Source organism: Sciurus carolinensis, chromosome 5 (assembly GCF_902686445.1).
Source record: "Sciurus carolinensis chromosome 5, mSciCar1.2, whole genome shotgun sequence".
Lineage (NCBI taxonomy): Eukaryota > Metazoa > Chordata > Mammalia > Rodentia > Sciuridae > Sciurus > Sciurus carolinensis.
The window spans coordinates 9,036,540-9,053,874 of NC_062217.1; the positions used below are offsets into that span (position 1 = coordinate 9,036,540).

Genomic DNA, 17,335 nt, shown 5'->3' on the forward strand with positions numbered 1-17,335 from the left:
CAACATTGTAGTTGGAAAAATAAAATTAAACATCTGGAGGAACAAAATTCACTCAAAAACCTACTTTGTCATCCACTGAATTTTAAGATCCCGTAATGCTTCAGTAAACTCTTCTTTTAAATCTTTCTCTTTTTCTGAATCTTTTTCTTTATCTTTGCTGCCATTCTTCGTCTTTGTTGGTGGAGGTATTAGGTAGTAATGAACAGGAATTACATCCTATAAATGTCGAGAGAGAATTTTAGGTTAATGTGCTTATTTTATGTACTATAAAATCATGGTTAATAGCTGAGTATCATGTAACCTGAGTTGTGTCTGAGTTGTACTACCTTATATTTCAGATTCTAAGGGTCATAATATATCAAAGTGTTAATCTGCAATCAGAATACTTTTTTCCAAACTTTAAAGTACTAAAACTTCTAATAGCTCCTTTAAAATAAAGGCGATAAGAACAAACTTTTCTCCATTTGAGTGTATTTGGTATTCCAATACGCTCTACTTGACAGACTAATGACAGAAGTACATGACCTTTCACACTTTCACCTAAGCAGGAGAGGGAGTAAGATAAAGATATAAAGAGATAAGATCCTCATTTTCAAGTAAATTTAAGAGGCATTTACACCTTTGTTTAATCAATAGAACTTAGTGAGTTTCTTCCAAGTGCCAGGTAATGTTCTAACTGGTGAAAAACAGGGCAGACAAGGCCCTTTCCTGTCCTTACAAACACACATTCTAATGGGGGAAGTTAGAAATAAACATATAAGAAAGTAAGTGATTTCTGATAGTGACTTCTGATGCTGTGAAGAAACTAAAACAATAAAGGGATAGAGAGTGATGGTTAGGTAAGGTGGGGGAACCAATATAGACAGAGTGGCAATGGAAAACTAAATGGATCTAAAATGAACTACATGAATGAGTATAAATACACCTAAATAATCTAACTGTAGAGAGGAGGCATGCCCAGTTCAGGAAGTAGTGTTCAAAGGCAGAGCAGCAGACACTGTGAGTAGGACTTGATGGAGTGTAGTTTAACAATTAGATGTTAAGTACACAAGAGAGCCTAAAACAATAGTTTTATGCAAAGTAGTTGATTTAAGACACAACTAAAGAGTTTTGCTTTTAAATGACTTGATCCTATGTGGATTTAAAATTTTGGTTTGTTTTCTCATAACCTCCCCATAATATTTGGAGAATGGATCACAGAAGGCCAAAATACAGGCAGGACAAGTTAGGAAGCAAACCTAGGAATGGCGACATGGCGTTAGAATAGAGAACAGGCTGTGGAAATTGAAGAAAATGATCAGATTTGAGATATTGTTGCTGACAGTGTTGAAAACAATGGGATGAGGAGACCACCAGGGCAGGAGACGGGGAAGGGTGAGCCCAGGGCTTGTCCCAAAGCATTCTAGCAGCTAGAGGCACTGTGACCCAGAAAGAAAGCAAAAGCAATCTGGGGTCATGGAAACCTTTAAGAAAAACTATCACGAAGAAAGAAGCAACCAAGTGACAGCAGGGCTGGGGTGGTGTCCACCAGGGAAGGAGGGGAGCAGACACCTGGCTGCCAGGAGCCTGTGACCACCTTGGTAAGAGCAGTGCCACTGGGCAGCTGGGATAAAGGCCAACATAGAGATCAGGGAGGGAATAAGTCTACAGTTCTTCTGAGAAATTTTACTTTGAAGAGAACAGAGAAATGAAGTGTAAAAACATTTGTTTTATGGCAGGAAGGCTTTTCTTACAAAAAGCAATGCATTTGTTTGGGAAATGAAATCACATGTTACACACACTAGGTTTGTTTTTGGCATGAAAACTGGTTGTCTTTAATTAAATCATTATTTATTAAGCCAGTTTCTCAAACACTATCTTCATGTTTATATTAAAAATGTTAAATTAAATCATATATTCATTTTAATTAAGTTCTTAGGAGCAGAACAAATTTTTATCAATAAGACCTTTACTGCTGTCATTACAGTATTTAAGGAAAAAAAATTAACACAAATTGAGACAAAAATAGTATTACAAGGCCTTACTCTTCTAAACAGAATTTTTCAGTGTATACACTACAAAAATAAGTTCATTTTAAACAAAATTCTCAGTAGAACTCAATTTTGGGTGTAAAATGCTACAACAGCAAATATGAAGAACTACTGTTGTAGTTTTAACAGTATTTCAACACAAAATAATAACTACTTAGTTATCTCGTAATTCATTTATAGCACAGAAAACCACTTTGACATGAGATTCCATACAAACCTATCTGTAGCCCTTGGGTACCCTTCCCAGATCAGGAACAGGGCCTGAATGAAGGTTTTATGTAAAGCATGAGAATGGGAAAGGAAACAGGCTATGTTGCTTAGCTTTTCCAGGACCCTGCCATAGTCCGGTGGTTGACTCTCCTGAGTGGGTGCTGCCTTGGGGAAAGCCAAGTTAAGGTGTCTGCAAATGGTCTACCGCTAAGGTCCTACCGAAACATCGCCTGGGCATTGCCCGCCGCACATAGACAAGGCATCCAGGAATTAAAGGTAGAAGAGGCTTCCAGTATTCACTTTTTGTTAAGGCAATTCTATTCTCTTCATTATCCAGTGTGTCAGAGTAAGAATGCCACTTGCCAGGCAGTACACACTCATTCTAAAAGCAACAGTGCCCTTCCTCAGTTTCCCGGACTAGGAAGAATTGTGACATCTATGAGTAGGAAGCCTATGTAGTATTGTAAGGCAATTTCTCTTCTGAAACTCAGAGGTAAGGCATTTGCTATTACCGCTTTAATACTAAAGAAAGAAAATAGAAATAATTAAAAAAGAGCAATCCACTAAAATTAATTTATAATAAAAAATTAACAAAGACCTATAAAAAGTAGAAAGAAATACTATCATGGAAAGCTTAATCTATTAGAAAAAATATAAATCAAGCCTTTATAATCAGCACCATTATAAATGCTAGTAAAATTTTATAAAATACTTCAGGACAAGAATTTATTATTATTAAAATTACAAGTCTGGTAGTTTTAATTCATTTATGATCAAAAGAAAAATGAATCTGCTTTTCATTTGTGGTATCAAAATCATTTTGTTCCTTTTTTGCAATAAGTATCTTTTCAACTCACTTCTCAAGGGCTTAATGCAAGGTTGATTTAATAGAAATGATTTTGTACCTTAAATCTTGACTAGGGGTTAAAAAGACAGCCAAGAAGCATCATCAAAGCAGAAAAGCTCCATAGTTTTCCATAGTGGACATTTACTGGTAAATTTAAAAAGTATTACAGTTCTTTACAAAGTATTTCAGTGGTGTTCAAACTGACAGTCAAACTCACCTACCAAACTACTCTTTGGGTGGCATAACACATTGCCATTCACATTCTGTTTCAAAAATGCAAATTTTTTAGTTCTTAAAATTATTATTAGCTGTAAATTTGAAAAATTTAAAAGGTTTATACGAACTAAAATAACTAAAGATTAACTCATTTGAATGCTATATATGGTCTTTTAAAAGTAACTAAATTCTTTCATATTACATATCCATATGTAATTTTCTTTGTAATTTGCTTATGCTGCTTATTTTAAAGTCAGAGCTTCACTGTATACTTGCACTGAAGACAGGAAGGAAAAGGTAGAAGTCACCGTAGAGGCCAAGTTCCTCATACAAAGCCTTACGAGCCATCAAGTAATGACAATCTGATTCATGCAACACTTTTTTGCCTTGCACAACTTAACTCAAACAAAATCCACCAGAACTCCCCCAAAGTCAACCAAAATATGCAAGAGGAAAGAAAATAACAAACAAAAAGCAATTGGGCATAATCTTGATGATATGCATCTTCTATCTTCAGGATTCCGAAAATACCTTCTCCCCATTCTCCAAAGCAATGACATTCGAACTATCTTTGTGACAACCCAAAGACATAAACATCAATATATAAAATGAAATGCAGTTTTTAAATGCTGGTTCTGTTTCTTTGAATAAATTTACACAACCCTTAAATGGGACAAAATGTTTAATTGAGACATACTGGTCTTTACTCCTATCTGGGAAGATAATTCCTGCGGTGTACTATGTTTGAACGAAGCATTTATCATTGTACAACGGTATGGACATTTGAATAAAGGAATTTTACCTATTATAAAATGGTGATCCCCAGTTCCACAGCACTATAAATTAAGAAACATACTGACTCTTCCACTGCGGTACTCCCTGCTGAAGGAAAGGCTACACAGTGCCAGTGGGGCGTCCCTAGATGACTCCCTTTAAATCTTCTATGTTGAGTTACTTTTGGCCTTAGCACTCCATATAGACTGCCTATGTGCTAGGGGAAGTCAAGCAGAACACTGGAAGGCAAAATCTGCTCATGTTTAGTATGAGCTTCCATTTTTTGTCAGCAGTTCATATTTCTGATCCTGTGATCTCCACTGGGGTGTTCTGTCTCTGTCCTTCCAGAACTAGATTAGATTCAAGAGCAGGGAATAAACTTCACTTCAGAAAGCTGGAATATTCTATTAATCATATTATTCAGTTTAAAAGAGATTTTAATTTGGAATATAAATGCTTTGGCCTTTACGGTTAAAATTTTATGCTGATCTCTTTATAAGATTTTAGATATATAAAATTTCAAATTTTATTACTTGATATCATATCTGTGGCAAGAAATGAACAGCATTAAAATTTTCTGAAACACGGGAACAATAGGAGTTTTCTAGCAATTTATGGTTGGTAAAAACCTTTAGAAAAGCAGTATGTTAACACTGCTTGTAGGCAATGAAGAGCTCTGTACTAAAGAATGTAAAGAAAGAAGACTAAGGGTGAGATTAAAAAAAAGATTTATAATAGTGACAGAAAGTTTAACTAATATGTAAATAAGGTTTTAAGACATTGTTTTTAAGAACTGACAATCAGTACCTTTTTAAATTTTCCTTGTCGTTTGGCTGCAGACTGCCCCTGGGAGTTAGAACGACATTCTGTAAGAAAACATGCACAATCTACACAGGATGGAGACACCACCTCTGTCTGATTTTCTTCCACTTGCATTCCACCTGCATGTGTCTGTGATCCAAATGGCACGCTTTTATACAAAGCAACACTGCCACTTCGAGTTTTCAAATACAAGTATGCTCCTCTAAGAACAGACATTTTTCTGCTTATCTAAAGTATTTAGGGATCAAACTTCATTACTTAAGATTAAGAACAAATGCAGCTGACAGTCTGCAGGATCTGATTCTAAAGGGTGTCATCACAATAACGCAAGCCTACGCATTCTTATAAAAAGCATCATTCAGGGTTATCATGAAAGTCAAACAGAAGTAAAACAAATGGTTACCTCCCACCTGCCAAAAACATCAAAAAAGCAAAACTACTCATCAAGAAAGATTCAATAAATAATGCAAAGGAAATTATAATGCACTCAGCAGCTTAGGTTACTGCTCTAAGAAAGTCTACCTTACTGACTACAGTTAACTATGATTCATCCCACATAGCTGTAATTTAGTTTCACAATTGCTTCTGAAGCCACAGTCAGGAAGTACTAAAAATTTATGAATTTTTAAGGCATGTTTTTACTAACAATTCATTTGTTATGCTTGTCACAGAAAGTGGACTCTTCGCGAGAGTCATCTGTCATCTGAGTGAAAAGTTCAGAGTTGTAGCCTCATAACTGAAGCAGCTATGCTTCCCAGGAAACAAAAAAAAAAGACTGAGGATTTCTTAAATTCCAAAAGCAACTACTGACTTACTTCAAATTATACTAAAGGATAACTAAGAAATGAGACCCAAGAAACATCAGGACAAACAATTTCTCTAAGTACAAAATTCTTAAATTATGCTTCAATGGCAGTGAATAAATGACCTTGTTTCAACAGTGACAAAAAAATAAATATATAATTTTTAAGATGAATAAAATCTCGTTTTGATAATATTAATAAACTCCAGCATTAAGTGGTAGACTTACTTAGTTTTGTAAGAACTGACACTAAGTTGTAAGAATGCAAAGCTGTTAAGAATAACTTTAATGAGTATTGACTAAAATGACACTATGACAAAAGGTGACATGGATGGATGTAAGTACCATTCTCATAGTGAATCTGTAGTGAAAACACAGATGGAAAAAACTGACAAATACCTTAAAAGTTGTAACATTTGTTTCTAAACTATGACAAGCAGAGACAGGTTTCTAAGAGAAAGCATAATTTTGAAACAATAAAAGGCGATGCCAAAAGACATCTCATATATTTGCCTACATTAATTACGTAATATTTCAATAAGAGAAAGGTCTGCTTAAGCATGAAAAATGTTGTTCATTTGTAATAAATGTTCTAATTGGCTTTTAGAAGCAACCCAAGAGAATGTGATTTATTCCAATTTCCATAATATTGGTGAAAATTCTACAGCATGATTTAATTTTAAAGACTTCATTTATTTAAGCAAAGTTTGATGTGGATCTACAGATTTCATAAGAAATTCAAGTACATCTGCCACTGAGGCAGGATGGGTTCAGGGCCAGAGCACACAGGCTTTCAGAAAAGACGACTCAATCTTTAGAAAGTAAGACACATTTTAAATGATAGGCAAATATTAATCCTCTTCACTAGTTACTCAAGAAAAAACACTTAAACTGCCTCCCCTCAACCCATGGATATTTTATTTTACCCAATCTGAAATGTAGAATTAATTCCCATCTTTAAAGAAATGGAAATTTTGGAATAGACAGTTTCACTGTAAAATAACTAATACTTACAGCTTTCTTGCCAAGTTCAGTCTTTGACAATGTTAGTGATCCTGCAAGGTAGCATCCGGGTCCCGCCCCTTTAGGTATTCTAGTGGGAAAATTAAAGAGGAAAAAAGCAACAAAGAAGAAAGTTTCACAAAGATAATTAGGGGAAAAACATCAAAACAATTCTGTGCTGAAAAATTCCCATAGCTAAGATTTTAAAAAACAAAAACAAAACAAAAAAATAACCAAAAAAATTCTTCAGTCTAAAATGACAACATCCTACAACAATTAGGCCTAATACAATGAACTGAAATTGGAAAAACCACAGTTCAAATAACAGGTATTAAGTATTAGCAAAGTCATCACTTACTTGTCATCGGGTAAGGAAGTAACAAAGAAAGGTTGGTTATATTTGGGTGGTAACGTCAAGTTGCTTGATTTCTTCTTTCCTAGAAGTGCAAGACTATGGTTTTCATGAATATCTAAGCTCAAGGTATTAGATAACCTATGAGAAACAATAAATGGAAGGTCTTTAAGACGCTCCAGGTCACTGATTTGTTCATGACGAATCTGTAGTCGAATTGTATAATCTCCCTTCTCCAATTTCAAAGAATACTAAAAAAGAAAAAAAAAAAAAAAAGAACATTTGGGAAAAGTTAAGGATAACCAAGTAAGAGGAAATGACAATAAAAGGATAAAGAGAAACAGTTCCCTTTACAGAGTGTCCACCAGGTGGGAGGGACAGCACAAGTGAACAAAGACACATGCACAGAATGCCCAGTGTGCCAGCGAGCAGACAGATGAGGACATCCTGCTGCTGCTCCAGGGCACACAGGCAGTGAAGTCAGGGAGCTCAAGTCAGGTCTGACTCCTAGGCCCTTACTCTTTCCATAATACTCCCATATTCTTGGCTAAACCAGTGTCCATACTAGACTTACAAAAGCAATTTTTGTTTTTAGTTCATGGGTCCACAAAGACATATACAAAATACAAAAAAAAAAAAAAAAAAAAAAGTAAAACTGAAGTGCTGTATAGTATCTAAAACAAATACACATGGTGTGTATGCATACGTATAACTTCTGGTACTGTTTACACTACAACTCAAACGTTTCCGCTTAGAGCAAACAGGAAAGAGGAAGCCAACAGAGATCAAAGCATATAGAGTGATCGTGTTCATGAAGAATGGATGTTGTATTTTGCATATGCACTTTCTTCTGAGATCTGAAAAGTAACCAAAGTAATGGGACTGCAGTAATTCAGTCTGCACTGAGATGAGACTGCTGCTTGCTTTGAGGAAAAAAATTTCAATCAGGAATAAGATTTCTATAAATTATGATCAAAAGACTTCAATATGACCACACAAAGTACAGTGCCTGGTATGATTTAAAAGTGCTCAATACACAGTTGTCAGATTAAGAAGTAGAATCTGAAAGTGGTAACAAACTGAAGCCACCTGGACACTACTTAATGTTCCCTTTGGCTTACTAGACCTGGGGCCATTTTGAGGTGCTCATGTACCTAGGATGACCTGCTTTCCACTTTCCATAGGTGGCAGCAGTGTGTAGGAATGAGAAGTACTATACAAACAGTTACACAGCACTAGGGGCGTAGCTGGGTGGAAAAGCTTGTACTCAGCATGCACAAGACACTAGCACCTCAAACAACAAACTACACTGTCCAGGGCATCACGCATGTCCTCCTCTAACACCACACGATCAGCTCAACTGCACAGCAGAAGAGCCGTCAGTCTGTTCCTCAACAACTACAACAGACTAGGAAGTTCTGTAGTTTGAAAAGTACTAACTGCAAGACCATGGCATCTGTAAAAAGCACAAATATTACAATAACAAGAAATCAGGGTTTCATTAGTTCATGGAATAGCTTCTGTTAATTCTAACAAATCGCTGCCAATTTTATACCTGATGTGGATAGGCATCGCCTGAACCCATCTGTCTTTTGTTCTGGTCAAAAATAATCCACAGTTGACTGTCAAATTCTGATTCATATAACAATTCACAAAGAAGTGGGCAGCTTGGAGTTACTTCTCCACTCTTAGGCTATAAAAAAATAAAGAATGATTATATGATGTGGTTTACATATAATTTCTTTCTTTTATTTGGGGGGCGAGGGAACCAGGGATTGAACTCAGGGGCACTTGACCACTGAACCACATCCCCAGTCCTATTTTGTATTTTATTTAGAGACAGGGTCTCACTGAGTTGCTTAGCACCTCACTTTCGCTGAGGCTGGTTTTAAACTCGCCACCCTCCTGCCTCAGCCTCCCGAGCCGCTGGTTACGTATGATTTCTAATACAGATTTTGAATGCTGGTATCAACATAAGACTTTTTCATCAAAAAGTATTCAAAATACTTTCTTGTAAAAATTCTGAAAATGTAGAACATCTAGTATTTTGACACTAATTAAAGACACTTTTCTTTAAAATGTTAAAAAATACAAACCTAGGTAATATGTTCTCATTAACCAAGCAATATTCTTCAGGACCTCTAATTATAAAATTGAAATCTGACAATTCATCTCCCTAACACCAAAACCAAATTCATACTTGTTCTTCGACTGACTATTCTGCTGAAATCTCACTGTAGAAACTCTGATCCAGTGTTCACACTGGTTTCAGGTACTGTTACACTCACTCCACCTGGGGCCATTCTGAGCTTTCACTGCTCTGAGGACTCCTTCAGCAAGCCATAATGCCTGGCACCATAATCTGAAGGACTGTGCCAATTCTGGGTCAGAATGCATGAAGAAACAGGTAGCTCTGATCATAAAACCTAAAACTTCAAGGTCAGGTCACCACTAAATTATGCTTTTCTGACTCCACATCAGAATGGTACTTAGATAAGTAGAAACCATAATTTCCTAAGCATAATCCCAAATTAACCAGGGTTAACAACTTGATTCAGTGATTCATAAAACATAACATTTCATCATGTGGGTATACTTCACCAGGCAAACACTTACTTGATGAAAGTTATAGGTCAGGACCATCTCATAGAGTTGACGATTATTTGGCAAAACGTCTCTTGCTCCTAAAGGTTTTGTTTTTGCACTCACTGGGCTATAATAAAGCAATCATATAATTGATTTGATTCAAGAGTTCATTTAAGGGGACAAAATGATAAGCAATAAAATTTATAATATATACAAAAGTAACCATGAGCATTCCTGAAAACTGTCTCTTTCAGTATACTTCATAATATTTTAATCATTAACACATATAGTTCTTTATTGCCCACATCATAGCAATACAGTTTAAATTTTGCAAAAAATATTACAAAGACAATATTTTCAAGATAAAAATATCATCAAATATTGCAAGCAGCTCTCAGCCTAACTAAATCTCACCACTAGGGTGGATAATCACTATCAGTGCTAGGACGGTTTTGATTTGCACCTTCCTGTTCAAACTGCTGCTGGCGCTGTCCTGGCAGAGCAGGGGTTACACCTTGGCCTTGTCCTAATCCAGGGAATAGCATTTCATTTTTTTAGAATCCTCTAAAAACAAGTTAACTAAAGTGTAGATTTTTACAAAGGAAAGCACTGAGATTAGGAAAATCAGTTTTTAAAAGTAAAAAATGTCAAATTTGTTAATTTTATTATCCCATTTTTATAACATGTTAGCAGAGATACCATGTGGATAGCAGAGTACAGATGATTCTATTGGTCTATTTTATAGTTTGTAAGATACATACATACATTATAAAAAGTTCTCTTTCTCTTTTTTGGTGGGGGACGAATTATAATATTCACAGAACTTTCTAATTACCAGATTTTGGACTACAGTGAGTCCTAGATATTAAAATCAAAGATAATGCTTTGTTATCACTGATACTTAGTTCCAATTTTTGAGATCTAGGGGTAAAACTTCAAGAAGATACAAGCTCAATGTACCCTCAACTACTATTCCCTAATGGGTTCTCTCTCTCTTTTTTTTTTTTTTTTTTTTAGTATTTTTTAGTTGTCAGTGGATTTTAATTTAATTTATTTATTTATATGTGGTGTTAAGAATCGAACCCAGTTCCTCACACATGCGAGGTAAGTGCTCTACCACTGTGCTACAACCCCAGCCCACAACAGGTTCTCTTAATGCATTTACTACCAGGCTGCATGCTACTATGGGCTAAGGTCAGATTAAACAATAAAAACGAGGGCTCTCCTCAACACAGCGTTAAGGAGTGTGCAGCTGAGGTGCCTGTTCTCCAGGGGGAGCTGCTGAGACACAAACAGTCCAGCAAGACCTGCCAGCATTGCGACTTCTGGAACTGACTGGCTAAGGGTGTGAAAATTAAAATCAGAGAGAATGTTAACTTGTTGCTTTCTGTCAAAAAACGAAAAGGTTAATATCCACCAATCCTTACTGACAGGACAGATATCTTCCGTCCTAAGCTTTGCCAGCCAGCTGGGACAGTGAGGACAGAAAGTGCTGCTGTCCTGACTTGCAGAGACCTGTGAAGGCTCCAAAGCTGCAAAGTCAAACTGGATTTTCATCTTGAGCATTCACACCTAGCTTAAGAAAAATGACTTTTCAAAGAGTGTAAGAGATTCCCTACCCACCATCCACCATCAACATTCGTAGCCCCTAAAAATTCACTGAGTGATACCGTAGTGTTTGGACCCAGTTCTTCAAAGTTATGCAGGGAGCCAGATCTTCGTATTTTAAGGAAGACTGAACATCAAAACGGTTGATTCCTTCTGATGCGTGCTACAAAGGATATTTAACAAATTAATTTCCCAAACTTCAACTGAAAATAAATAGTACTTTGTATCTAAAAATCAATGTATCTAACGTAAAATTTATAAACACCCATGAACAAAGATTATTATTTTCATAACCATGGATAATTTCCCCAATAAGGTTTAAATATAACCAATAAAATTATTTTTCAGTAACATAAATAAATGTCATTAAAAAATGATGAAAATATCATAGAACTTACAATGTTTAATTGAGGAGCAGTACAGACTATCCCATGGAAAGAAATGGTATAATCAATATTGACATCACTTAGACTTGCCCACCAACGAGCAATACAAAATTCAATTGCTTTCCCACCCTGCAAATAAAAATAAGAATAAATTATAATATGCAGACCTTTTAATTATTTTTCCTAAAATTACAAAATATAAAAATTAGCTGGTTTTTTTTTTAGCAATTTTCTGATTTGTGGTCAGAAAACTCAAAGGACTTTTGTCATTTGTGCTAGGTGTTAGGCAAGTTATACCTGTAGACTTAGATGGCTATCAGTACTTAAATACATAATCATTTATCATAATCTTATACTTTTTAATCATAAAAGATTTGAGGCAGATTTTGAAAGCATGTATAGTAAAATGCTGAAAAAGTGGAATAAAAATTAGGATCAAAAGAAAAATAATTAAGAGTAAGGATAAGAGAAAGGATATAACTTTATAAGGCATATTCAATAGGCACAGTTGAATTTTAGGCTAAGAGCGTCCTGCAAACCATAAGAAAATGAAATTACAGTGACACCTTTCTCCCTATTAAGCAATAAAAGTAAAAAGGGAAGAAAAACTGTTCCTAGGACTGTTTTAAATTAAGTTTCTTAAGGAATCAAGTCCATTAGAAAGTTTAAAGAAACCAATTATATAACATGAACACTAGAGGACACAAAAGTAACAGAAACATGAGGGATATGGAAAGACACACCAACTGAGACAGAGCAGCAAGTGTGAGTAAGAACACGGTACATCCATCTTCCTCACTTCCTATACCACAGCCTAGAGCGAGATCCTCCCTTTCGTGAGGGCACCTGACACCAAGCACCTCACATTCTTGAGGCATTAATAAAATAAATGACCTGGAGAAAAGTGTTCCATAAGGAAATAATTATACAGAGGAAACAAGTTAAACCAGGGTCCAAATTATGAAGTGTCAGAATCTACCAGATTAGCACTTTTCCTTGACTAAATTATTCAAGAGTTAAAAAGAGATGCAAATTTACATCCAATACTTAGGTTTAAATACCCTAATTAGACTACTTATCTCCTACTTCAATTATTTGGTATGAACAAAATACACAGTCCTAATGTACTCTGGGTAGAAACTATAAAGTCAAATTCAAATAGTCAGTCTTAGCCCATACCAAAAAGGAAAGTGAGGTTTCAAGCTATTAAATAAACTTACTAGGACAGGAAAAGCTTCCGTCAGAGTTCCTTTTTCTGGAAGGGAGCAGAACTTATAGAATTCATGACTTCGATATGCTCTTTGCTTTACAAGCTGTACTGCATGAAGAACAAACTTGGCCGACACCTCAGAAGAACACGAACACACAGTAACTTCTAAAATAAGAAGGAAAGAAGCAAAGCTTTAAAACTAGTCAGACTATAAAGTGGTTTTAATACTGACGTTTGTTTAGGCAATAATATATAATGAATAAAAAGATATACTGAAATAAAACCCATGTACCTCCTTAAAAACACAAACAGAACATTAATAAAGCCAGAGAGCAGAAGATAATCTACAGGAAAGATAAATGGGCATTAAAATGAGCTGCCCTCTTGCTGCAAGCACCAGGTGACACACACTGCCCACAGGTGGATAACACTATTATCCTCGTCAGATACCTCTTAAAGACCCTCCTTTTTGCTGGTTTTAGCTGAAAATCAATCAATTCCTCATAAAGCAAAGAGGATTATAATTTTTAAAATCTCTATTATTTATCTTGGCCTAAATTCCATTAGTATCTATTCAATCAACTTCTTTGATCATTTTTCCCAGTCTCTCTTGTCCCTCTTGGTCTCTCTCCACCTGGTCTGCTCCTGCAGAAGGACCATCAGAGCATACTTTACCAAAAGGCAGTGTTGGAAATGAGCCCAAACCACTGTGAGATAAGATCAGCAGCTTATCAAAAGAATACTCTCTCTGCTCTAACTCACGGGAAATGGAGCAAGGTTCAGTTTTTTGTGGTTCACAAGGACAAGTGGGCACACAGCTCTTGGAACCCAATCAACTGCTGAGAGTACAAAATCTAGCATTATGACAATATTTCTAATTATTTGAAATAGAAATCATTATAATACACTTCTACTCTAACACTGTAAAATGCTGAGATACTTGCATTCTAGATAATTTAATAACTTTTCAAAACACTGAAACTATTTTTGTTATTAACCTAAACAAATCATCATAACTGTCATTTACCACTAAATATGTAAGTAATAAATTCAGTATTAATTAACCATAGATTTTTATTCTTTAATATCACTGGTATGCATTTTACTGGAGACTTGAGCTATACAACTCTGAGAGGCCCTATGTGAACGGTACTACAGAGATGTTCAATTTTGCACCTCTAACCCTGAGCCCCAGAATAACTGTCAAGCATATGAATGTAATCTCAACATGGACAAGCTATGTCACAGGTGCCTCATAAGATCTCTAATTCTTACAGTTTAAACATAATTAGTTGAAAGAGAAGTTTGGTCAATGAAGCAACCTGCCCCAAGTAAGCATTAAGGTATGGCAGAGTCTGGGTCTGAGGCCCAAACTGTCAATTCCAAAGCTCCACTGCTCCATGCTGTCTCCCTCTGATCCAGGTTCTTGTAGTCACCAAGTAAGTCAGAGGTCTGAACTAGATGCTGCCAAGGACCCTCCTTGGGGAAAAGGCCTCTAGAAACAATCCTCCTCTATGTAGCTCAACACCTCACACTGGAACATAGATAGATGGTGCATAAAAGTATGTTTAGGGAATAGGTCTATCGCACCTCCTGACTGTCCTCAGGAAGAAAGCAACACTCTAACAGTGTCACTGTAATTGGAGTGCAATTTAAGAGGATACACTGAACCCTGTTTCAAATCGGTACTCTAACTTGCAGTTTTTATTATTTATTACTTTGCCCTTACCCCATTACATGTAGTAAGAAAAGTCTTACATTTTCTGTGATAGCAAGAGGGAGGGAGACAGACAAACTGCATTTAGACAAATGACTACAAGAGTACAAGGAACCACAGAGATAACAAGGTCTTCTCAACTAGGTCTCACAAGTGTATTTCATGATGTCATTTTAAACAAATGTTCAGAAGAGATACACCTGTATTTACACATAAGCACAAAAATGCTTTCCTAAGCCAAATATAAGTCATTTTTTTTTTTTTAATAATGATAGCTCAGCCTGGACAAGATAACCTGTATAAAATGCTGAACAGTGTGTCCACACCCTAGAAGTATTCAGTAATGCTGGTTATTAATTTAAATTGGATTCATATATCTGTAACACAAAATCATTACAGAGACAGAATGTCTGTTAAAATAAGCGGTCAAGGGGTGGGGCTATGGCTCAGTGGTAGAGCGCTTGCCTTTCATGAGTGGGGTTCTGGGTTTGATCCTCAGCACCACATAAATAAAATAAATAAAGGCACTGTATTCATGTACAACTAAAATCTAAAAATAAATAAATAAATAAATAAAATGGTCCAGACAAATGTGCTTACCAGCCCATGTTGCACCCTCAGGGACCTCAATGAAATGCCTTCGAATCTGACCAGGTTTAAAATGTACATCCGTAAAGGCTAGATCATAATGTGAAGACTCATTTACTCTGAAAATTAATAAAAAAAATTATTAAATGTGAAATTGTCATAAAAATAGCTATGTTTGTAACAAGCCCAGTAGCACTGTAGATTATATACAATATGTGCAAGAGTAGTTCACTAGAAATAAACATTGGGACTTATTACAAGCTGGTTATAAAACAGTAGACAAAAACATCACCTCATTTTTAACATGTTAGAAGAGGTAATCTTTGGGTAGCAGAGGACGGATGATTCTACTTGCTTATTTTATAATTTGTGAGATACATACACACATTTAAAAAGCTCATAGTCTTTTTTTTGTTAAAGAAATTCTACAATATTTACAAAATTTTCTAATTACTAGATTCTAGACTATAGTGAGTCCTATTAAAATCAAAGGTAATGTATATTTTGTGTCACTGATAACTGTCTTACAGCTATGAGGGAAACTAGGATTAAGCCCCTCATGTAGCTTCAAAATGCCCCCACACGGTAAAACAGTAAAGATAAACCATCTCCATAAGAAATCAAAGAAACATAAAAGTCAAACCTTCTATAAAGTATATGCTAGAGTCAAGCTCTTGTAAGGAGGACAAACATTTAATGAGTGTTTGTAAGCAGTAGCTAGACATAGAACAATGAGTAAATTATAATCCCTTTACCTAAACAAATCAGTAGGGACAGAGATAGTTTACACACTAGGGACATGTCAGGGAAAACTGATGAAGAATTCTTGGTTCATTCAAAGGGAGCCTGCAGAAGCTTCCTGCAGGAGAAATGTTATCAGCTGATTGCTGAAGCTCTTACACAGGGCCTTGTTGAAATTTCCACTGCACTATTCTAGACAATGCATGACTGAGAATTTAACTTTTGTACAATTTTCCCACATACATACCATGTTAAAAATTAACCCCCTTTGTTTCACCCTACATGCCTCATGGGCTGAGACCTGTTGCATATTTAATCCTTACCTGAGTAACTAACACAACAGAAATTGGTAATTTAGAACTGTCCCTTGTTTTCCATATTCCTGCAATCCCAATCTCACTCTCTATCTACTAATCAATTTGTTTTGTGCACCCTATCTCATAGGGTCCATATAGGATGGAGTAAGATATAGTCTCTGCTTTCTGAGGGCTCACAAATAGCATAAATAAATTTTGTCCTGGGTCATGTCAAAAGTGTCGTGATGCAGGAAGACTGGACTCCTTTTATTAAGATGCCCAGAAAAGAGCCTGGTCAGTTAAGGGACCTCAGCCATGCACATGCTCTTATCTCCTGAGGAAAGTTGGGGAGTCTGAGCAGAAAGCTATTCAGAATGTCAACGTGGTGTTTAGAGTGCCAGGAAGCACTGAGCTGGGGCCACAGTCATGAGGAGTCATCACTTGCTATTTTAAGGAGCCTGAACTTGATATTTGGAGCTAACACTGATGTATTTTAAGCAGGAGTAACATGATCAAATGTGAGCTCCCTGATTCCAGGGTGGACAAGGAGGAAAGGGTTAAGAGTATGGAAGTACAAGGTGCCTACAAAGGCAGAAGAGTCGGGGAGGCAAGGAAGGTGGAGTGGAGGAAAGGGCCACGGTGGGCTTGGGGAAGCGGAAGGCTGAGTGACCTCTTTCCTGTGCAATGTGGAGCTCAGCAGCAGCCCCCTTGGAAGCAGATTCAGTGAAGCGGGTGAGAAGAGGCCAGGCGCCATCCTTGTTCTCACAGCTGACAGGGACTAGCACAGCTGACTGCACTCTGGTTATCTGGCACTGGCCTAGTAACCCTTCAGAAGTTCACAGTACTCCACACATAGCCATTAACAACTTAGAGGTAACAGCAAGTTGCAAACAATCTCTTACTTACTTCGCTGCTATAACGGCAGTGATGGGAACTCTGAACAGAGGCCCTGCATTGGGGGAGGCTATGTCGTAGCCGCAAACCTTGAAAGAAACACAGTCAGTTTCAATACCTATAAACATACTTGCAAACAGGGAATTTAAAGGGATAATCTAGTCACCGAATAAATTAATCTTAAAATTGAAAGATCCTACACATAAGTGAACCAGGTTTCTTGACGCTAGGTCACATAAGTATTAGCAAAAAGC

The 17,335-nt window shown here is 36.3% G+C and overlaps 1 protein-coding gene across 3 annotated transcripts in view; it reads right to left on the reverse strand.

Moving 5' to 3' along the window:
- Tpp2 (tripeptidyl peptidase 2) overlaps nt 1-17,335 on the reverse strand; it is a 67,208-nt gene that overhangs the window by 13,776 nt on the left and 36,097 nt on the right. For 2 of the 3 annotated variants that reach the window (XM_047552878.1, XM_047552880.1), the window contains exons 15-25: nt 17,094-17,170; nt 15,163-15,269; nt 12,856-13,010; nt 11,648-11,764; nt 11,312-11,412; nt 9,672-9,768; nt 8,611-8,748; nt 7,062-7,306; nt 6,716-6,794; nt 4,885-4,923; nt 65-216 (exon numbers count right to left, since the gene is read on the reverse strand). In XM_047552878.1, the coding sequence (XP_047408834.1) occupies nt 65-216; nt 4,885-4,923; nt 6,716-6,794; nt 7,062-7,306; nt 8,611-8,748; nt 9,672-9,768; nt 11,312-11,412; nt 11,648-11,764; nt 12,856-13,010; nt 15,163-15,269; nt 17,094-17,170 (1,307 nt within the window). The remainder of the gene's footprint in view (nt 1-64; nt 217-4,884; nt 4,924-6,715; nt 6,795-7,061; nt 7,307-8,610; nt 8,749-9,671; nt 9,769-11,311; nt 11,413-11,647; nt 11,765-12,855; nt 13,011-15,162; nt 15,270-17,093; nt 17,171-17,335) is intronic. The other variant, XM_047552879.1, reaches the window with a different exon arrangement.